At 34.2% G+C, this 23198-nt stretch overlaps 1 protein-coding gene across 1 annotated transcript in view; it reads right to left on the bottom strand.

Annotated features, from left to right (window-relative positions):
• Window positions 1–19775, bottom strand: part of LOC137627373 (transmembrane channel-like protein 7) — a 437009-nt gene extending 417234 nt beyond the window's left edge. Inside the window, exons 1-4 of the mRNA XM_068358461.1 lie at window positions 19680–19775; window positions 16401–16506; window positions 11739–11847; window positions 2131–2194 (exon numbers count right to left, since the gene is read on the bottom strand). Of these exons, the coding sequence (XP_068214562.1) occupies window positions 2131–2194; window positions 11739–11847; window positions 16401–16506; window positions 19680–19775 (375 nt within the window). The remainder of the gene's footprint in view (window positions 1–2130; window positions 2195–11738; window positions 11848–16400; window positions 16507–19679) is intronic.
• Between the last annotated feature and the right edge of the window lie 3423 nt (window positions 19776–23198).

Genomic DNA, 23198 nt, shown 5'->3' with positions numbered 1-23198 from the left:
ACAGGTAAAACCGAAATGACGGGCTCAATGTTAATTAACTTCGGTACCAAGAAAAGACCGCCTACTATTAGGAAGGTCGAATATAAACAAATATAAAAATTAATTTTAATAAGTTTATAATAAAAGGAAGTTAATCGAAGAGGCCTATAAGAGGCGGAGAGATATAAAATAAATCTATAACTTTTGTTAAGCAAAATTAAGAAAGAGAGTCTATACTCTCTTAGACACCAACACTTCCGTCTAAGGGAAGGGTCGGCCATTGAAAGGTGAACGAGAGTTAATACTCTCTTCGTCACCATAATTAATCAAATTAATTCCAAAAGCTAACTAAGCTAATATAGAAGTTTCCAGTAAAGCGACAGCCGAAATCAAAGAGAAATACTTCACCAAAGTCGTGAAAATACTCCAAGAACATAAGCGTATCCCAGAACGTCTTGCCGGATAGCACGACAGAGGAATAATTGAGGAGGTGTCAACAAGAAGTACTTGAGTACCTGGCCACAGGTGGCGCTGGTAAGTACACCCCCTTCTAGTATTGTGATAGCTGGCGTATCCCTCCATAGAATTCTGTCGGGCAACGGAGTTGACAGCTACATGACTATCGGGTAAGTTTAATATTGAAAAATACCGAAGTAACATGCTTGCGTGACCTTGCCTTGCGTTATGTCTCTCTAGAGAGCCTAGGGCAACCAAATCAACAATAAACCTGAGACACGACTCTACGTATAATGCTCTGTAGTCTACAGGTTATTCAATTTGCAAAGAGTGATACAAATTGAGACACGACTCTACGTATAATGCCCTGTAGTCTACAGGTTATTCAATTTGCAAAGAGTGATACAAATTGAGACACGACTCTACGTATAATGCCCTGTAGTCTACAGGTTATTCAATTTGCAAAGTGTGATACAAATTGAGACACGACTCTACGTATAATGCCCTGTAGTCTACAGGTTATTCAATTTGCAAAGAGTGATACAAATTGAGACACGACTCTACGTATAATGCTCTGTAGTCTACAGGTTATTCAATTTGCAAGGAGTGATACAAATTGAGACACGACTCTACGTATAATGCTCTGTAGTCTACAGGTTATTCAATTTGCAAAGTGTGATACAAATTGAGACACGACTCTACGTATAATGCTCTGTAGTCTACAGTTCATTCAATTTGCAAAGAGTGATACAAATTGAGACACGACTCTACGTATAATGCTCTGTAGTCTACAGTTCATTCAATTTGCAAAGAGTGATACAAATTGAGACACGACTCTACGTATAATGCTCTGTAGTCTACAGGTTATTCAATTTGCAAAGAGTGATACAAATTAAGACACGACTCTACTTATAATGCTCTGTAGTCAACAGGTTATTCAATTTGCAAAGAGTGATACAAATTAAAAAGTGCAATTCACTCAAAATAATGACCAAAATGCAACTATGCCTATAAAATTAACCTTAACGAACATTTTAACAACAAAATGTCTTCTGCAAACCTATGGGTAAGTCGTACTGTATTAGACTAACACAAAAGGTGTGCTTAAGAAAAAACAAAAGACGAGTCTTAAATGAGGCTTCACGTACGTAAATAAAATAATTTGAAATTGAATACGCAATTGTCAACCAAAAAAGGAATTCTAGCAAAAAAAGGGAAATAATGACTACTTACTAATACAGTAATCAAATCTTAGAACAACACTAAAATTAAAAGACTTTCACAAAACCACATAAAGCTACTTGAACTAAAAAAAAAAAAAAAGGGGGGAGATGCTGAACTTGTCTATTTACAGAGCTGAGAGAGGCACTTTGCTACAGGTACAGAACAGCTTCATCATAATGACCTAAATTTAACGCTACAGTACTTGACGGAAGATATTTGAAAATGGTGCTTTGCGTATAGATACTGCCTGAGGGAACCTCCAATCATTTCCTTTCTTTCAAATCAGGGTCATTTACATGGGACAAACCTGAATACAGTATTTACAGATCTGCTTCTGGCCGAGCGAGGTAGCTCTAAAGATATATATATGTATGTCAAAAAAATAGTGCTGACTGGGCTGCAATACTACTACCTGCTAAACGACCTAACAAGCTGGCAGGCCGCAGTCACATACTCAAAATGCAAAATTACCTGTGTGCTTTCATCTCCCGTAGGAGAGGACGTAATTCTGACATGCTTCCCATATTTTCCTCCGCTGTGGGGATCAAGGGAACCGATTCATATACATAAAAAAAATTGTCAAAAGTCATTTGTGTATTGAAAGACTACCATTTAATTCTTGGAAAAAAATGCTCACAATCTACTGTACCACAGACAAAATCAATGTAAAGACTTTAGGTTTAAATACACGTTCAAAAAAATCGTCAAAATTTTGCATCAAAATTTGATCGTGTGTAGGACGTTTTGATGTCAAAATGTCCTATACACGATCAAATTTTGCATCAAAATTTTGATGCAAAATTTTGACAATTTTTTTAGACGTGTATGGGCCCCTTTTTTCTTTCCCATTCAGCACTGTTTTCATATTTGAATATCTAATTGCAAAACAATCAGCTAATTTTCCGTTAATCTAATGTCAAGACTAAAACTACCACATTTAAAATAGGCTTTACATTGGCCATGGACATAACATCAATAAGGAAAATGAGATAGCAACACAATCCATACAAAGTAAGAGCACTGACATTGTAAAAAAAAAAAAGGCAGAGATTGATAAAATGTTTTTACTACATCTGCAAATACATAAACCACTGATTATGCAATTTTCAGCCTTACCCTTTAAAAACAATACATGCAAACTCTAGTAGAACTGTCCACTTAATATTGTAAACAGAGGGGCATTTACAATTTACCCTAATGCAGCATCTCATCTTTCGTAAATAATCAGTGTCTAAATGATAGCCAGCTTATCTTATGGTCTAAAATGAATAGAAGACAGTCCCTCATACTATAGTCCATTTCTTTTAGCGATGCATATTTGCACCGACTCGCAGCGGTGCCCTTTTAGCTCGGAAAAGTTTCGTGATCGCTGATTGGTTGGAATTATCTCGTCCAACCAATCAGCGATCCGGAAACTTTTCCGAGCTAAAAGGGCACCGCTGCGAGTCGGTGCAAATATGCATCGCTAAAAGAAATGGACTATAGATAGTCTACTGACAACACATAAACCATATTAAATTCTTAATCTTAATTCATAAAATGACCAATAATTACTTTTACTTGTTTTCTTCATATGGTAAGTAACTAAGTAACACAGCAAAGATTTCCTCATCCTTCGCAAAATACTTACTTAGTAAATATGATTACTATATAAAGCCTAAAGATTTCTACCACATTGTAAAAGATACCAAAATTATTTCAAGATTTTTTTCTGTTACTACTATAAAAATATATATTGTAGTCTATAAAATAATGCACGATTCTTTCATATTCCTTCTGCATAAAATCTTAAAGAACTCTATTGAAATGAAACAGACATTTATTTGTTGCGATAGTTTGTGTGTGTGTGCACATGTGCACATGTGAATGAAAACTTACAACCATACATCAGTGTGTGTACCAATTTCACCCACTTTCCTCCTCTATTATCTATATGACCAAACCAATTAAAGCACACACTTCCATCTTGTCACCTATGATACCCTTTTATAACCATACTATATTATCTTTACATTTCTTACCACGTTTACCATCCTTACTCGAAAACACAACAATTAACCCTTTTACACCCAAAGGACGTACTGGTACGTTTCACAAAACTCATCCCTTTACACCCATGGACGTACCGGTACATCCTTGCAACAAAATGCTATTTAGAATTTTTTTTGCATATTTTTGTCAATTTTTGGAGAAAATTCAGGCATTTTCCAAGAGAATGAGACCAACCTGACCTCTCTATGAAAAAAATTAATGCTGTTAGAGCAATTTAAAAAAAAAATATACTGCAAAATGTGCTGGGAATAAAATAACTCCCTGGGGGTTAAGGGTTGGAAATTTCCAAATAGCCTGGGGGTAAAAGGGTTAATATTAATAGCTTTAATACAGTAGTCAACATCCATACTCTACTTCAATTAGCCTAAAAATCCCTATTGTTCCAATCTAATCCATTAGAAGACTTACACTAGCTTCTTTCACCTGTTCTATCACTCTAATCCCATCAACATCTACAGTATAACCTTCATTATTTATATTTTTCATCTATCAAGGTACATTTGGGTAGGCAAAATATTTATGTTTATTTATTTACTTTTATTTTCAGAACAAAAGCAAACTAGAATTGGGCTATAATGAATCGTATTAAGGATGTGTCTTTACTGTATATTGAAATTACTGTACTACAGTACCACTGTATTAATAAATAATGTTGCTTAGCCGCACCACTTCACTTTCGACAAGATAGCCTGAAGGATCTAATTTATATCCTATTCAATAAATTTTAATTAGAAAAAAATTAAATATAGGGAAGTTGGAGAACGCATACAGTATTGAATTATAAAAAATCTTAAAAATACACTATTTAATATTTTCCCTTACTCTACAAACCTGTTTTTTTTTTTTAAATAGGGACAGGGTAATGTCTTCAGCAAAGCTGGAATGGAAGTTGAATTCCTTATCATAGTAGTTATTGACAGGTGGTGTCTTCAGGCGAGTAGCCTCACCCACCCCCGTGTCGAAGACTCTTCACTTTTAACCTTCAGCTCAGGACTGAGAGGGGGCAGTTGAGCTGGGAAGTTTAACTTTAAAGGACTCCGGTTTTTCATAGCCAGGGGAAAATACAAATTACCTATAAAATTTGTTATTTGTTCTTATGCATGTACAAACCTTTAGTACTCCAAAATAGTAAGACTCACTAATTGATGATTTAGAAATTTCTCCAGAACTGAAATGGTTGGTTCTTTTCCTTCCCTGGGAATACAAATTCATCTACTCCTTTATAGGAGCAAAGGAGATGACTCCAGAAACCCACTTTCTGTCCAGCATATGGATGAATAGGCTGATAAGGCATGGCCTGTGCTAAGAATATTGGTACGTAGGAAAAGGGGGGGGGGGGATCCCGAAGGTGAGAGCAGTCTGGAATTATATACCTGATGCATGAAGATCAATGGGGGACATACTGTACTTCTCTAGGTCATGAAGAATGGAGCTCATAAGCGTAGCTTGGCAACATCACGTCGGATCCAGTGAGTAACGTTTAGAACGCTTCATCTCCAAAAGAGGGGAAAGCAAGGATCAAGAAGAACCATTCACTCTACCTTTCATTCCAGATTTACAACTAAATGTTACTGTGGACACGATGCTTTCTGTCCATTGTGGGAGATGGACTGGCTACAAAAATACTGGAGCAGCTACCACAGGACTAAGAACAAAAGTGTCAAGAGACTTGTGGGGGTATGCTCTCGTAGGTAAAAGGCCATGAAGGTTATTTAGCATTTCCACACCGGAGCCTTCATCACCTGGCTGACTGCGAGATTCCTCTTGAAGGCTAGGGTGAGGGCTATAAAGTACCAATATGTGAGCCCTGGTCCTGGCTGGGAACCCCACCCTCTCAGTTTTTGAGGCGTATGCCTTACAGATTGTCTCAATGAAGCCAGAAAGAGATCATGTTCCTAGACATCTTTCACTTAGTTCTGCCAGTGCTAAAGAAGAGGTGCCGATACTCAGGCCTGATGTGTCGGGACCTCTATATATACAGTAGCACCGCAGAGCCCTAACACAACACAAAAATATCTCTCGATTACCATCCAACGCTTTGCACAGAGGGAATGAAAAAAGCCTTGAACCTGCAATTTTGCACCTAAGGCTTCTGGGTTTTGGTCATGAACTCTGCCACAAACTTAAAAAGAGGCATCCTTACAATGCTCAGAGTGTGTTTCTAAATAAGAGAAATTGTGCAACTCGCATACTCTCTTCGACGATGCCAAGGCTAGCAAAAAGACAGTCTTGAGTATCATATCGCTGACGACCTACCCATAGCCTCAAATAGAGTATATTCCAACAAAGAGGAGAGATCTCTACCCTTCAGTCAAAACACCATACTCAAGGCTCAGCCACAGCTGAGAAATGCTTCCCTAGAAAAACGAAAACGAGGAAATTCACTATCTGTGATAAATACTCAGACTGGCGAAGTATTTCTTCTATGACATCAATTGCAGAAGATGGCTTACTTCCCTTGGTAGACAGCAGCAAAAGACAAAAGCAGATATCCAGCAACTTGACGAGCTATTCAAAGCCTCAAACGGGGTATGCATAAGAGCCTTGAGAACCGGGATCATATCCCACTAAAGGGGCCTGAGGTCTCAGAGCGGGCAAGAATTCTCGAAGCTCCTTATATGCATAGACAGCTCCCACAAAGAGGAGAGATCTATACCCTTCAGTCAATACATAATACTCAAGGCTCAGCGGTAGCCATTGACAGCCACAACTGAGAAACGCTTTTCTAGAAAAACGAAGACGAGGAAATTCGCTATCTCAGATAGAGATACTACGACCGAAGAAGTATCCCTTCTATGATATCAATTGCAGAAGATGGCTCACTTTACTTGGTGGAGAGCTGCAAAAGACCATCGCAGTTATCCAGCAACTTCATGAATTGATGGTACCTCTGAAAAGGGGGATAGAGATACTACGACCAGAGACGTATTCCTTCTATGATATCAATTGCAGAAGATAGCTCACTTTACTTGGTGGAGAGCTGCAAAAGACCATCGCAGTTATCCAGCAACTTCATGAATTGGTGGTACCTCTGAAAATGTGGCTGACAGAGAAGTGTGGACCACTGGAGTAGTTCTTTTGGGACCTAGACGAGAACTGCTAACAGATGGGATACCAATTGGCATGCGGCCATCTGTGTGCCACCAGGTTTAACATAATCAACACTCAGTGGGCAGATCAGGCTGAACGGAGGAAAGGCGTAGGCATCCAGGTGATTCCACGGGTGTTGAAAGGCATCTTCGAACACAGCTCAAGGGTCTGGAACCGGGGGAGCAAAACAAATAGAATTTCCTACTCAGCAGCGTAACAAACAAGTCGATCCACAGAGATTACCATATAACATGAAGCCTACAAGGAGCACTCGACACTACAACCTCTCCCTGGGAACACATTACCGAGCGTCACGCTACCTCTGAACTAACTTGTTTTGAGAATTAGGATACTAAGGCATCCCTCCTCTTCAAAACCCAGTTGGCCCACTGGTTCACTGACTGATGTGCCACGAGGGCCCACTGGTTTACTGACTGATGTGCCTGGGGGGGTCACTGCCTTTCCACCAGACAGCACAAGACTAAGCACGAGCCAGAAAAATCCATCGACGCAGATTTGAAACCTTATTGCTCCTGCTGCATTCTCCGTAGGGACTGATTCATGAGTGTATGCACAGCAGTCACAGTAGCATGCACACTCAATGAGGTAAAGGAGGAGTTGAAAGATTTCCTCCGTGTCTTCTTGGGTGCTGCCAAAACCGACACTGTAATAGGCTTGGCTCTCTTCTTCCCTTTCAAGGAATATGCTTGTCCCTGTACTGGAGGCCACGATCTACATTCACCACATGGGGGATGATTGCAGGCATATCAAACAATCATACCCTTACAAGAAGCACAGAGAGATTGTGGATCTACAACCAGTTTAGCCATAAACCAGTTTCAGCATCCCCACTTTCCCAGACAAGTATGAATTACTTGCTTATTCAAAGGCATCATGCAGAGCAACAACAGCTAGCATTCATTTTCAGGAAATAAAAGGAAAGGACCAAAGACTTTGGATAGGTTGCAACAGTATGTCCCTATTCGTTAGAGCCAAAGACATAAGTAAAGAGTTTTCGATAGGCGGGAGGGAGAGGGCTACACTCCAGCGTGAAACACCTGTCATTAATTACCTGATTAACAAATTCAGCAGCCGTACCAGCTCCACTGAAAACAATCCCCTTTTCCTATTTTAAAGGATTAAAGGTTTGTACAGACTGTATATGAGTAAGAACAAACTGCCTTACAGCACTTGTAACTAGCCTCAATATTCACAGCAGGTTGAAATCTGGATAGTTACCACCCAGATTTTCAACTTCAAGTGTGGGATTACTCTTTTCCATTCAAAGATTGGATTATCATCAATTACCCATGGGTCCAGGAAGCATGATTTATTTCAGGACATGACCAAAATCACTTCAATGTTCTAATTTTTCTCAAAGGGGGACAATACAATCCAACTGTATAAAGCCTGCCATTGATTAAAATCATGGGGTTTAGTAAACCTCTTACAGTTTACAACACTGATGCCTATAAATAACCTACAATGGGGTATAGCTAACTTTACACATCCATTTATAATACAGTTTTTCTTATAAATAAACTGAATATACCATTGCATGTGATTAAGTTAATCATTCTACTGTGACTGTAAGACATGGTATTACTGTTGGCAAGCTTTTTTTCAGACTTGGCAGAGAATATTATATGTAGTCTTATTTTCTTATGCTTTTTCATATTCTTAACCTGCATTTGAACAGTAACTGCTTTTTCTAACAATACAGTCAAATTGTCCTTCTAGCCTACATTGCTTCAATTTTCTAACGATTCTCTAAACCTTATAAAAGAGTTCAAATAAGGAGGCAATGCTGTTTACTAGAATCAAACAAAACACTGATGCCTTCACACTATAATAAATGAAACTTTAAGGTAAAGTAATATAAATTCTGGACGACTTGAGACTGGCTTAAATTTATCATCAGGATATTATTATTATTATTATCATTACTTGCTAAGCTACAACCCTAGTTGGAAAAGCAGGATGCTTGCCCAAGGGCTCCAACAGGGAAAATGGCCCAGTGAGGAAAGGAAACAAGAACAAAAAATTTTAAGAACAGTAACATTAAAATAAATAATTCCTATATAAACTATAAAAACTTAAACAAAACAAAAGGAAGCGAAATTAGATAGAATAGTGTGCCTACGTGTACCCTCAAGCAAGAGAACTCTAACCCAAGACAGTGGAAGGCCATGGTACAGAGGCTATGGCACTACTCAAGACTTGAGAACAATGGTTTGATTTTGGAGTGTCCTCCTCCTAGAAGAGTTGCTTACCATGGCTAAAGAGACCTAACCTACCCTAGGGCACAGTGACCTATCAGACTAATCATTATTAGATGATTATTGGGTAACCTGTTCATTTTCCAATGGCCAACTCCATTCAATTGATTATTTGGCTAGCCAGTGTTTATTACAAAAAATTGACAACGCTGCTCCAGAGGAGAAAACCTCCATGAAAGTGGTGAAATTATACTTAGCACAATTTGGTAATAAGAGGAGAAATAGATGTGAACTATCACAAATATGAATTGGAATTATTATCTAATTTGTAATAGAAAGTAATTAGAGCCTTTAAATTTTGAAAGATTTGAGTCGCACAATCTACTTTAGACATCTTTAACTTGGATTTCACCCTAACCTATCAATCGTAACATTAGCCATTCATGGGTGCTACATTCTATTCGTAACTATTTAATTCACCAGCAGGATTAAATTTCCAGATTATGGTTTTTCTTGCATATTGTTATGTTTTGAATCCAATTCAAATTTATTTTAGATAATCTTTTTTATATTTTTTTTTTGTACAATTATCCTGCCCAAGAAAACTGTTTTACTTTAGTTAAAACTTAAAGGCAATGTACCAGTAAAACCTTCTTTAGCACTTTAAAAATTGAGAATACTGAAAGAAAGCTATGACCAATACATAATAAAGGATATTATTATTATTATCATTACTTGCTAAGCTACAACCCTAGTTGGAAAAGCAGGATGCTTGCCCAAGGGCTCCAACAGGGAAAATGGCCCAGTGAGGAAAGGAAACAAGAACAAAAAATTTTAAAAACAGTAACATTAAAATAAATAATTCCTATATAAACTATAAAAACTTAAACAAAACAAAAGGAAGTGAAATTAGATAGAATGGTGTTCCCGAGTGTACCCTCAAGCAAGAGAACTCTAACCCAAGACAGTGGAAGACCATGGTACAGAGGCTATGGCATTACCCAAGACTAGAGAACAATGGTTTGATTTTGGAGTGTCCTCCTCCAAGAAGAGTTGCTTACCATGGCTAAAGAGACCTAACCTACCCTAGGGCACGGTGACCTATCACACTAATTATTATTTCTTCCGTGGCCATAGTGAAACTGATGACATACCCAAAAATGAGGTAAAATTTACTGTAGAATCTAAGAATATCCAGAGAGTAACATCACCTAGCAGAAAATAAAGAATACAGTAATATGACGGACTTCAAAAGGTAAAACTTGCAGAAAATGTTATGTTGAACAGAAAGTATTTTTATAGCTTATTTATGAAATATCTGTTTTGATGTTACTGTTTTTAAAATGTCTATTTTTAATTGTTCATTATTTCTCAGATCGTTTATCTATTGCCTTATTTCCTTTCCTAACTGTGTTATTTTTCCCTGTTGGAGCCCTTGGGCTTATAGCATCTTGCTCTTCCAACTAGGGTTGTAACAGCTAATAATAATAATAATAATAATAATAATAATAACAAACTAACACATACAGTACAAAGTAAATATAGCTATTGCAAAATACTGTATCTAAAAACAAGTTCGATAAATACAATATGACAAATGATCCTTAATAAACATTATGACATATCAGATAAAATGTATAATTTCTGTATCACACCAATATCTGGGTAACTATACACTCGCGATTAGGGAAAATGATGATACCGTGGTTTTAAGATAGGAAGAACATAACAGTTTAGGATGCTTTGTATACCAACGGCAAGTTCCTCCAGTGTGCATAAAAAATGGACGCCAAGTAACCTAAACTTCCCCTCTAACCTAACTTACAAGCCGTGTCCTTACCTACTTACCTAACAGGGGGGGGGGGGTTTATCACCACCCTGCGACCCCCCCTTACATTGCCGTATACTTAGTAGCCGTCATCATACATTCAGTTGACCACTATCATACATACACCCCATAGTTTAATTGTCATATATAATTTTGGTTTTACAGTAAATCAATACGAACCTAACTAACCCCATCTCAGGTTACTATGATCTTAGATGGGGGCCAAAGCCACTGATACCAAAAGAGGTTTAACCAGCGATTAAACGTTTACGGAGCAAACTTTTGAAATAGTTACTCTATTGCCCATTGTATTGCTGTTGTAAATAGCCTAATTGTTTACTATTTTCATTCAATCTTTTGAAAATAAACAAAGACCGTATATCAATAACATGGTTCATTAGATTTGTCTTATATCACTAACGTACGTCTCAATATATTGAATCGCCCTCCATAGCCCTACTTATACATAATGAGTTATAGCCTAAATGTGATTGCATTTAACTATTTACGAACTTATGAGAGAATGTGTATTATACTTGCTTTTTTTTATTTAAGGATGAATAGGTTAAAATCAGCCAAAGGTTCTCTTAAAAACAGGAAATGAACACAATGCTCCCGAAACTCCTACGTAGGTGATGATGGGCGTAATAACGAAGGAACTACATTACACGAATAAAACCTATTTCTTTTCCGAATTATAACACTTTCAGCAAAAACCTAACACCCACTGAAAACACCTCTTTGTTACAAACTTTAAAATTCGTATGTTTTGTCAAAATACCCCACTTTGAACCTTCCAATAATAAACATTACAGTTTCCTCGCTGAACAAATGCATAATCTCACACCTACAGAGATACTCCAAATACAAGCAAAGGTCATAAATCTCACCTGTAATTTAGGTCCGATATATCCTTATCATTTCCAGCATTTTGGAGGTTCCGACGGGAGGTTTTTGATACACTATTCAACCATTTCCTTCCTGTCAAAATTGTGTCGTCTGTCAACAATAAGGTCTTGGGAGCACATCAACAATAGAGATCAGCTGCTTCTGTCGCGATGCTCTTTTGTTTCGGTAGCAGGGTTGCCAGGTTTTCTAAATGAGGAAAGGTCAATTTCTAATCAACAGAGGCTTTAAAAGGTCAACCCATTAATAGAAAAAGGTCAAAAATATAGTATTTAAGGGCCGGCTTTTTTCATATTACTAAAGGCCAACCTATCTAAATACAAAAGGTCAAATTTGAGGTTTTTTTGGCCGGAAAAAAGGCCAAACTGGCAACCCTGTTCGGTAGGCCCGCCCTATTCTTTCTATTTGTTTTCTAGAGAAGTATTGCTTTTATTTCTTAGATAATAGAGCAAAATAGTATATAATTCCACAAAATTATTTTAATGATATATAAAAACCGAATAAAACGTTCAATACTCAATTTTTTTTTCGTTACACAAATAGAATTACATGTAGAATTTGTAACATCAGCCATTTGAAAAACATGTTTATATATTAATGTGATATTAATAAATGGGAGATATTTAAAAAAAATACTTTTTGTAACGAAAAGTCAATGGAAATGAATTCATAAAGAAAATACGATGATCTTAATTTTCTTGATAAATATCAGAAAGAAAAAATACACAAATATACAAGAGTCAGTATAAATATTACAATAAATTATTAAAATCACCATTTTATTTATCATGAAATAAATTATTATAATACTTAATAAATTATTATTATCACCACTGACGTACAATTAACTAAAATATCGATGCTCTCCTGTTTTCTGGCAAACATGAATCTGTTTTTCCCAACCGTTTATAATAAGGAATGCGCATGTGCCGGATAGCTTTTTCAATAGCGATTATATTACTTCTTGCTACGCAGAATTTCAAAAATGTTTTTGCAAAACGATCCCTCTTAAAAAATCAAGTTAAATCAACTTCTTGTTTTGCATACATTAAAGCACTTACTTAGGAGTAAACTATACGTAATATATGTCTGGGCACCTGTATCGGCAGGTGGTATTTGGGAGGGAAAATGAAAATAGAATTTGCGTTTTAACTTTTAATGACAATGGGTAGTGTAAGACAAATCCTTTGATATAGCGAGTAACACTTTGTATTCCTTTTAGTATACATCGTAACTACAAAGTATAATTTTGCAGTACATCTAATCGGTGTATATAGGAAATTACCCATAACGAAATATAACAGCTGTATGACATTTCGTATTAACAACCTAAATTACCTAATCAGCATAATAGTAAACACTAAGATACACAATAAACAATGATGAAATACATCATATAATACTAAGAAAAATACACAGTTTCCATGTATGTATGTACATGTACGTATGTATGTGCCTTGTACGCATATTTAATTGATGGTACTTTAGAATTGCCATGAAGTAAAAATGGGGACAGAAAAAAAAATCCGGTAGAACACAAGCAATGATGAAACCTTTTTATGCTTATTTCAATGGAAAATAGAACTTACATTTTTTTTTACTAATCCTTATCCTGTTCTAGTTATATTAGTAGACTGAGATATGTCATTCTTCAAGCCCTGTTTCCTGATCTCTCACAAGAGCCTTTGTTCTGCAATCCCTATAGATAATTATAAACAAAAGATTTTTCCTTTTGACAAATGGGTTTTTAACTATATGAAAACAATTAAGTTGCATTATTAAGTATAATTTTAGTGTGGACGGCAAGATCAAAGAAAGTAGATGGGAATTGAGGTAAAAAAAAAAATAATTGAAGCTTGAAACTTACTAGTGTACTAAGTGAGGTACACTAACGGGAGTAACCAACAATGGAACTACTTTCATATATAATCACCCTTTAATCAGTCTAATTGTATTTAAAATAACAACCTAAAGTCCATTATGATTAGGATAAGCAAAGGCATTACAGCAGTAGGTTCCTAGTTCTTAAAGTTTAGAAAGATTTTATAATATTATCCTAAGTTTTGAATTACATTATAATGTACCTTTAAAAATAGTAGCCTAATATTTTATAAAAAGAAAAAAAAAACATTCATGAGTATCTCGTGAATGTAAATATTTCAATAAATTCTATAGGCTACATGGCGTTATGTTTCTGATAACAGAACTAGTCTGCCTGCTAGTGAAGTTACCCTTCAAATATCATACCAATGAATCAAATGTGTCTAGTTTCATTGTGGAAATCATTTAAAAAGAGAACACCAATCCAGTAGGCCTAATCAGCTTGTTTTAATATGTTACTGTCAGTCCCAAATCCACTAGATTTACCCTTTATTATGAGACTCCATAATGTTTGCTATCTGTTATGGACACTGGGCCTAAACGACATTGAATCATGATTATAAGGAATGATTCTACTAGATCTAACCATAAGCACACACACATACACACACACACACACACACACACACACACAAAGGTAAAAATCAGCTCATAAAAAAAAATTGTGGGGTTCGAGGGCCTTCTGAAAACTTCTCCAAGTTACAAGAAATGAAAATTTTTTTGGGGTTGTTTATTCTTTATATCATTAACTGATAAATGTATTGGACATAACTCTTCTGTGACAAAAGAAGAATTGTTAGGTAAGATTTTTCTTTATTATATATCAGTAAATCCTATAATATAATGAAAATTTCAAACCTTCAGCATACATTGATAAACAAAACCACTACTTAAGATAAAACAAAGTTACATAATTAGTTAGATAAAGGTTTACTTCCCTGAATAAAGAAAAAAAAAACTTTCCAAAATACTAATTCTTCAATAAAATGGGGCTCTACTTTCTAAGTTAGCAGACAGAAAAAAATAGCAAATAAAACCTCTTAAACATTTTGGCCTTTGACCAAAGAAAAACGTACGTAATAATCAGTGTCAATACATTTGGCACATATATAATAAACTATATATGGTAGAAATTCTGTTACCAAGTTTATGAAGAGCTAATAAAACTAATTCCTTTTTCCCTTTTTATCTACAAACATATTTAGATAAATAGTAAAGATTGCAATTGTAAATACAGTATACCTATGTTAAATGAAAAAATATTCATGTAAATACACTATGATGTATGTATGTATGTGTATATATAAATAAATATATATATATATATATATATATATATATATATATATATACATATATATATATATATATATATATATATATATATATATATATATATATACACGTATATATATATATATATATATATATATATATATATATATATATATATATATATATATATATATATATATATATATATATATATATATATATATATATATATATATATATATATATATATATATATATATACAGTATATATATATATATATATATATATATATATATATATATATATATAAATATATATATATATATATATACATATATATATATATACTGTATATATATATATATATATATATATATATATATATATATATATATATTATAAATTGTAATTGTAAATGTGTATTTCCTAATAAAAGATAAAAAAAATATTAGGAATTTAAATAAAATTGTCATGACTATAAAAATCTTTATTCAAATTATTTACAAGACTTACGCTATTTACAAGTAGGTAATGAAATGAGATATCAGACTAGGACTAATGAGTTAGTTATATCTTTTCCAAAAAATATCAAACCTTATTTGAGTCTTTCAGTCGAGAAACATGCCAAGTGCCATTGTTAAAAAGTGTCAGAAATCACGATTGAAAATTGCCAATTTTCAATCGCGAATTACTCGGTAAATATAATAGCTAGGAGTTTCATATTTGTTATAACTAGTAGCAAATTTTAAGCAGAACACAGTTAACCTAAAATATTTTCAATACGATGCACAGTTTTTTGGGTTGAAAATTGGCAATTTTCAATCGCGATTTCTGACACTTTTTAAAAATGGCGCTTGGCATGTTTCTCGACTGAAAGACTCATTTATGAACATCTATTTGTTATTGTTTAAACACAAGACACTAGGTCACAATTTATTGCAAAGAATATTTCTGCTTCCTGGTACTGTAATATAAAATCTTCAGCAATGAATTAATGGAAAACATAATCAGAATATTTTATAAAACGTAAAAATTTAGAATCTAAATAAATTTTCACTGATGTCCGTCAACAACGAAATAAACCAATAAACCGATTAACTTGTACAATTTATTGCAAAGAATACAGTATTTCAGCTACCTGGTAATATAAAATCCTCAACAATAAATTAATGGAAAACATAATCAGAATATTTTATAAAACGTAAAAATTTAGAATCTAAATAAATTTTCACCGATGTCCGTCAACAACGAAATAAATCAATTAACTTGTACAGAAGGTCATCGACGTACAAACACTCAGAGATACAAACTTACTTTTTACTTTTATGGGTTTATTTCTCGCCCTCCATCAGACACTAAAAGTCTGTTTAGGCGGGCCTTGTTGTAAGAAAAATTATTTCTTTCCAGTTAATATTTTGCTCTGTATCTTATCAGTTATTTCGCAAGCATTTGTATTCAGGCTTAATAGTTTTCAGGTCACTATTATTACACTTTCTAAAAAGATAAGTCTTCAGGTTTTTCTTGAAAGCTGCCACATTTTTGCTATTCTTGACGTCATATCCAACGGAAAATAGCAAGGATATGATAAAGAAATACTGTAAAAAAACAATATTATATCATTTAATACAGTAAGCTTAATGAAATTTGTAATAACCAGATATCTATTTGATATGAAACCTGACCATTTATTGATTTTTTTGGGCTTAGGCCATGTCGTCCTGATGGTAGTTCCTTCATAGTAGCTTCCTAGGTTATATTTAACCACAGTGATACATCCCAGAGAATTTTACTTAAGGTATCCATAATTCTAACTCCTGGCACGAATATCCCTGGCTTTTGCCTTTTGGGATATCGCATAATATCAGAGAACGTATTCTTGACATGCCACATAGCTATCTACACCCCTAATAGCTCAAAAACCGTTTTGTAGCTGGAAATCATAGGCATGGGATTCGGGTCAGCCCGACCCTAGGCCAAAATTTAACAAAATTCGACTTATTAACAGCTTCTTGGAACCAATTATGTTTGTAAGTTAAGGACCTTCTGTAGTCTGTTTAATAAAGCATTTTCCAGCATACTCTATTGCAAAGACAACGTATAAGATTACCTGACATTAATATAAATACCAGCGACATCTACGAGGTAAGTAACAATAGTACATCACAGAATAGTACGCCTAATAATTAAAGGAGTGACGTGAACTACATTGAAGGGCTTACAAAATAATTGGTGCATTGAGTGAAAGACCCATATTTACGACAAAGATAAAATGAAATGAAGCAGTGATCTCTGGTGCTTTCATCAAAATGACGAAACGTGAAAATATTACTGGTTTTTTTTGCATGCACTAGGGGAAAATATGAATCGTCCTCAGCTCTTTAGAAATTCCACCTTATTGATTGTAATGTGGTCACCAGAAATAGAACCAAATAATCAGTAATTGCACGGCCCATTCACTTTATAAAATAGATTTCTAAGTAAAATAAATTTGGAAAAAAATTTATATGACTTAGTATTAAATAATATAAGAATAAATTTAGTATAGGTTAGATCATACATAAATCCAAAAACCAAAAAATCTTAAAATTGTATCATAAAACATATTTTCTAGCAGCAAATAGTTTTACATTTTTTTCAATGCTTTTTCTATGTTACATTAATCAGATGAATAACTAAAACTATCTAACTTGACAAACTAATAGATGAAAATATAAATGCACAAATAAATAGAGGCACAGAAAAAAATGGTTTTGATGAAGGAAAACATATTTTTTTGAGGTGCACGACCCCTAGGACTGTCCTCTCAAGGCCCAAAACGAGGAATCCAATACGACAAAAAGATGTCATCCCTGCCCTATGAGCAGTGTATCAATGCCAAAGTACACACTTGTTATGTATAAGGGAGAACCAGGCTCTATTTCAGCTGTGACCAGATTATATGATCTTACTAATCTTGCAGATGAATCATTGGAACTTCAGAGGTTCAAACTTACAGCAAATTTTTTTATATTGAAAAGGTTAACATAAGTTTCTTTACATAGTTTATATACGACAGATCTACTTCATGTTACTACTGATCTCAAAATATTTAACAGTTTTTATTCATTACTGCTCATATATATAGTTTATTTATTTCCCTAACTCCTTTCCTCATTATGATATTTTCCCTGTTGGAGTCCTAGGGCTTGTAGCATTCTGCTTTTCCAACTAGGGTTATAGCTTAGCTAGTAATAATAATAATATTATAGAACCCCCAATGCTGAATTTGTCTGCCAACTGACTAAACGTAATCCACTGGGAACTGATACTAACACTGAAGACAATGCTTATCCCGGAGTTTGTTTCTTGCCTTACAGCCATCTTTCCACTCCCAAGTAACTTTCAGTTGTGTTCTGCTTCCCTTAACGAGTTAGGAAGTTGAGAGGGTCTTGGAAACCACACACCACCATCCCAAAAATATGCTTTTCCTTTACCAAAATCCCTTTTTTTAGGGTTAGGTTGTTGAGTGGTCCCTAATCTAAATTAATTAGTGGTAGGCCTAACTTCTTGATTACCCTGAAAACAAAATTATAGGCATCATTACGAAAAACAAGTCATCTGGCCTCTATTAGCTTGCGAGCAAATTTTCCATTAAATATCAAATATTTTTCTGATTGGCTACAAATCTTTCATCTCTTTGTGCTTGTGACTCAGCCTCAAATTACATGCATGAAAGCGATTTTGACACCAATAGAAACAAATATTAGTTGTTTGGTACAAAGTTTGGAAACATAATACTAAACAATGCCAAAATAGTGAGCAAAATATAAATACAGAAACAACTTCAAGGTTATAAAATTGAACAACCCTCAAAGTCCACAGCACTATAGTTCAGTAATACCAATATATATTCTTTTGGCATCTATAATAAGATTACATGCAAAGTACTCAAGTATACCCTAATTTGGTATCTATCACGAATGAGATTGCATGCAGTTGAAATTAGTAATGTCAATAACGTGACATATTTGATTATCGTCATAAACTGTATTATTATTTGAACCTTAAAAGTAATCTAAAGATATGTCATTTAACTCCAAACAATAAAAAGAAGATAGAAAGGTTGAAGAAAAATATGTAAATACTACATAAAAAAAAAAAAAAATTGACCTCTCAACACATTCATCAGTTATCTCAATCTTCAGCAACATTAAATTTTGATTTACACAATTCACATTAAACAATGCTACACAGTGTTAAATTTACACATAATTGCTTTGTCACTATGTAATAAAAATTTGAGCTTTTATACTCCGGATAGCAAGGTTGGTAGCGTCACGGATCTCTATTATAGAGGTCCCGAGTTCGGTCCCCGCCAGGGACGCGAATACCGTGAGACCTTCTACCGGGGGGTACTCCCAGGGTGGCTCCTGGGGGGGAGGTTAGAGGGGACTAGTGATAGTCCCTACTGGCTAATGGTCGCCCGAGGAGGACGATGTAAATCTTCTCTGTGGAGACCGAAAACCCGCAACTTTCAACTTTTTTATACAAAGGCGATTAAAGCTTTCGTGCGTTTTAATTCCAGACAACATCTTTCATTAACTCAAAAGCACGCCTCAGACCTGTGGGTAAGTCTACGAAGAGATTACACATCATCATGTACACCAAGATCAAATATATAAAGACACAGTAACAACAGATGATATGATTGATTCTTTTTACATACTGAATGCTAAACATTGCATTCTTATTACTATACGTAAAAAATGGTGGAAATGGATCCACTTACCAAAAAAGTTATTCTTAGAAGTTTAATTATACTTTTTAGAAGCATAAAAATACCAATTTCATGTTCAACTGCTAAATACTGAATTGCTATTGTCATGTTCTCTGCCACGTACAATATTTGAGTCTCATTAAAGAAAGCACTATACCTGTAGCTATTGACACTGCAATTTGTTAACTTAATCAACAGCAAAAGGAATCTCTTACAGTATTCAAGTAATTCTCAAATATTTCTTAATATACTTATCTTTTTTTTTTTTTTTTTTTTGCTTTTCAACTTAATAGAAAATCCATAAAAGTACAGCAATTAGGAAGTACAAAAGTGAGAATAAAGCATAACCAAAACCTCTCTATTACAAAAGGGGGTACTGTACTGTATTTCCTGAAATCTTAATTAACTATAAAAAAAAATAGAGGAAAAAAAAAAGACTTATAAGAACATCTTTGCAAAAATTAAGAATGAATAACTACCGCATTGTAAGTCTAGAATAATCATATACTCATTTAAAATACAATACCGCCTTTTCATAACACTTCCATGACCTTAATAACTTTCAATAACAGCAATTAACTGCATAAACATTATGGAAAATACACCCCAAACTTAAATGAGAAGTAGACTGATTATGATAATTAAAATTGAAAACTATTGTATTAAATTATCCATAAACAAATGAGAAAATACATTCTACACCTTAAGAAAAACACAGAGTAATTAAACCATTTGGTGTACTGTACTGTATGAAGTATTTGAGAAACTTCTAATACTGTATAGAGAGTATCATAAGCACAGTTGCATTATCAGACCTATATTCATAAAAGGAAAAATAAAGACTACAACAAATGTAATTTGTGCTGAATACAGGTATATTATCCTAAACAAATAGAAATGTTACTGATCACAAAACACTAAACACTGCAAATAAAAAGTACTCTTTGTGAACTGATCACTTATGTTGGCCAATAATCATCTATTAAAGTACAAAGATTTAAAAATTCCATGAATTTTGACAAAAGCACACAAAAAGGACAATTTTAATAGTGAAATTGTTAGCTAGTGGTGTGAGTATTGGACATGCTGTCAGTAATATGCTAACAACACACTTCAAGACTGCAAATCTCATGGTTGCAGGTGTAAATTTTGTCCTCATAGAGGGTACTACTAGAAGAGTGCCTTGTAAGGTGCACTGTAGAGGGTAAAAAAAAAAGGTTATTTGCATCAACTTTACTAGTTTCAGTTATCTTCCTAGAACGTATGAATCATTTCCTTTGGTCACTTCTACCTAGCTATATTACTTCTTTTGCCGCACTTTATTCCTATTTTGTTTTACAAACATACCCTTCTGGAAAGCCCTAGGAGTTTTAAGACTCAGGCTTGGTCTCGTTAAATCACTTCACAAACAACATCATGCACAGTATATTTTTCAATATTTGAAAACGTTAAAAATTTTTCAAATTTCATCTAAACCATCATATGTTTGTACATAAAAACTAAACCACTGTTCTGCAAATTTTCATGACAATCCTTGCATTAAGAAAACAGCAGGCTTATGATGTTTCTTGATATTTGAAAGCTTGAGAACAAATTGCCAGTCATGACATGATGTTTGAAAAATCTTAAGCAGGTTATAATTGTACAGCATATAAAAGGGATTTTGACGAAGGAAAAATCTATTTCTGGGGAGAGACCTGTGACGGCCGGTGAAAAAGTCCTTCTTTACACTTTTTCTGATATAAATCTTCCAAATATACCAGAGAAAGATAAAAGCATGGAATGCAGAGGTTACTACCCTCGTGCGATCACCTTGTGGGTGTCGTGTATACATCAGGGTTATTTCTACTGATGAAGTCAAAATTACAACAATTAAATATGCCCATAACGAGACAATTTACTAAAAAACAAAGACTAAACGACAACCCTTGAAGAAAAATTAAGAGTATAACCTACTATGTATAGCATAGAAAAAATCCTAGTTCCATCATAAAGCTGTAAAAGTACCTCCACCAACGACAGCCCATTTCTTTCAGAAGTCATCTTTGTCTCATAAATGATCCTAGAATACTCCTAACCATTGTACAGATAGCCAAAAATACCACTTAACTGTTCAGCCAAGGAAAACTCTGACTATTAATGCCATGAATGATCATACGTGAAGGTTAGAATGAAAAAAAAAAGAGGTAGGTCACTGATCACATGAAGAGACTGGCACAGGATTCAATGGTAACTTCTGATATATATACTAAGAATTTTCTTTGAAGTACTGTTGTAGCTGCTTGTTAAATAATGAACACTGAAAATCATCAACTCCAGCACATAATAACCTTTAGAGAGAAAATATACAGAGGGGGAATTACCTTTTGATATCACACAAGCAATATTCACCTTTCAAGATTAATCTTATCCAAAAGTGCCAATCAGAGAGCAGTTTATAGAATAGAAGACTACAGTATTGGTAAAACACAGCTAAATATTCAAATGTTCTACTTGGAAAAGCTCTGGAACAGAATTTCACATAAACTAAAGGGGGAACCTCACTGCATGACATACTTTTACAAGATTTGGTATATTTTAGCTGTCCTTCATTGCATTACCATATTCTCCTCTCGTGACATGATTGCTGACCTATAAAACAATAAAGTTATTTATGCAGTTCAAATAACTCATTACAGGTATTTACTCTGTACATACATAATTGCTGGTAAGCTCAATGAAAATCTGAAATGAACTGATAACGGGTAAACCAGACAAAACCAGTGTAATTTATGATTAAATTCCAGCAAAACTATGACTTTCTTGAATTCTGTAGTCAATCTTCTGCAATTCTCCTCCATGATTTACTTTGTATAGGTTAAATTTCCTCAACTAATATGACTTCAACGAGCATTACTGCTGATAGTTTCTTCAAATTGTGATCTATGATATGCCCCTAATCCTCACATTATCTCCTCTGCTGACCCTAGACACACATTTCCTATTCACTCGAGTATGTATGGAGTCAGAAGCATCATTCCGATACACACCTTCTTTTTACTCACATAACATAATGAGAGCTATTATGGCTCTTAAGTTGGCGTGCATAGATATGTCATCCACCTAGCTCTTAAGGAAAACTCGCTAAAGCTCAACCATTATATACAATTACATGTGTATTTTAGTATGAGTATTCTGTTTAAAAAATATTAATGAATCAAACCTTCTGATGTATACTGTACTTAATACTTTTGAGTTTCCATAAGCATATTTAATGTAAGGCTTCCTACATCTTCCAAAATTATGTAATATTGCCAAATGCTTCAATCTCTTTCTAGACATCAGCAGTCCCCAGTATTCTTTCCCTCTGAGACAAAATGGCATAATGAAGTTTGCTTTTTCCCAACAATGTTACTTATGATTTAGATAATAGTTGATAAATTCAATTTGACAAACATGCATAAAGTTTCTTTTAACAGGGAACTTTTGCAAAAAAAAAAAAAAAAAAAAAAAAAAAAAAAAAAAAAAAAAAAAAAAAAAAAAAAAAAAAAA

Source organism: Palaemon carinicauda, chromosome 35 (genome assembly GCF_036898095.1).
Source record: "Palaemon carinicauda isolate YSFRI2023 chromosome 35, ASM3689809v2, whole genome shotgun sequence".
Lineage (NCBI taxonomy): Eukaryota > Metazoa > Arthropoda > Malacostraca > Decapoda > Palaemonidae > Palaemon > Palaemon carinicauda.
The sequence above is the reverse complement of the archived record's forward strand: the minus strand, read 5'-3'. Positions and strand labels throughout refer to the sequence as shown.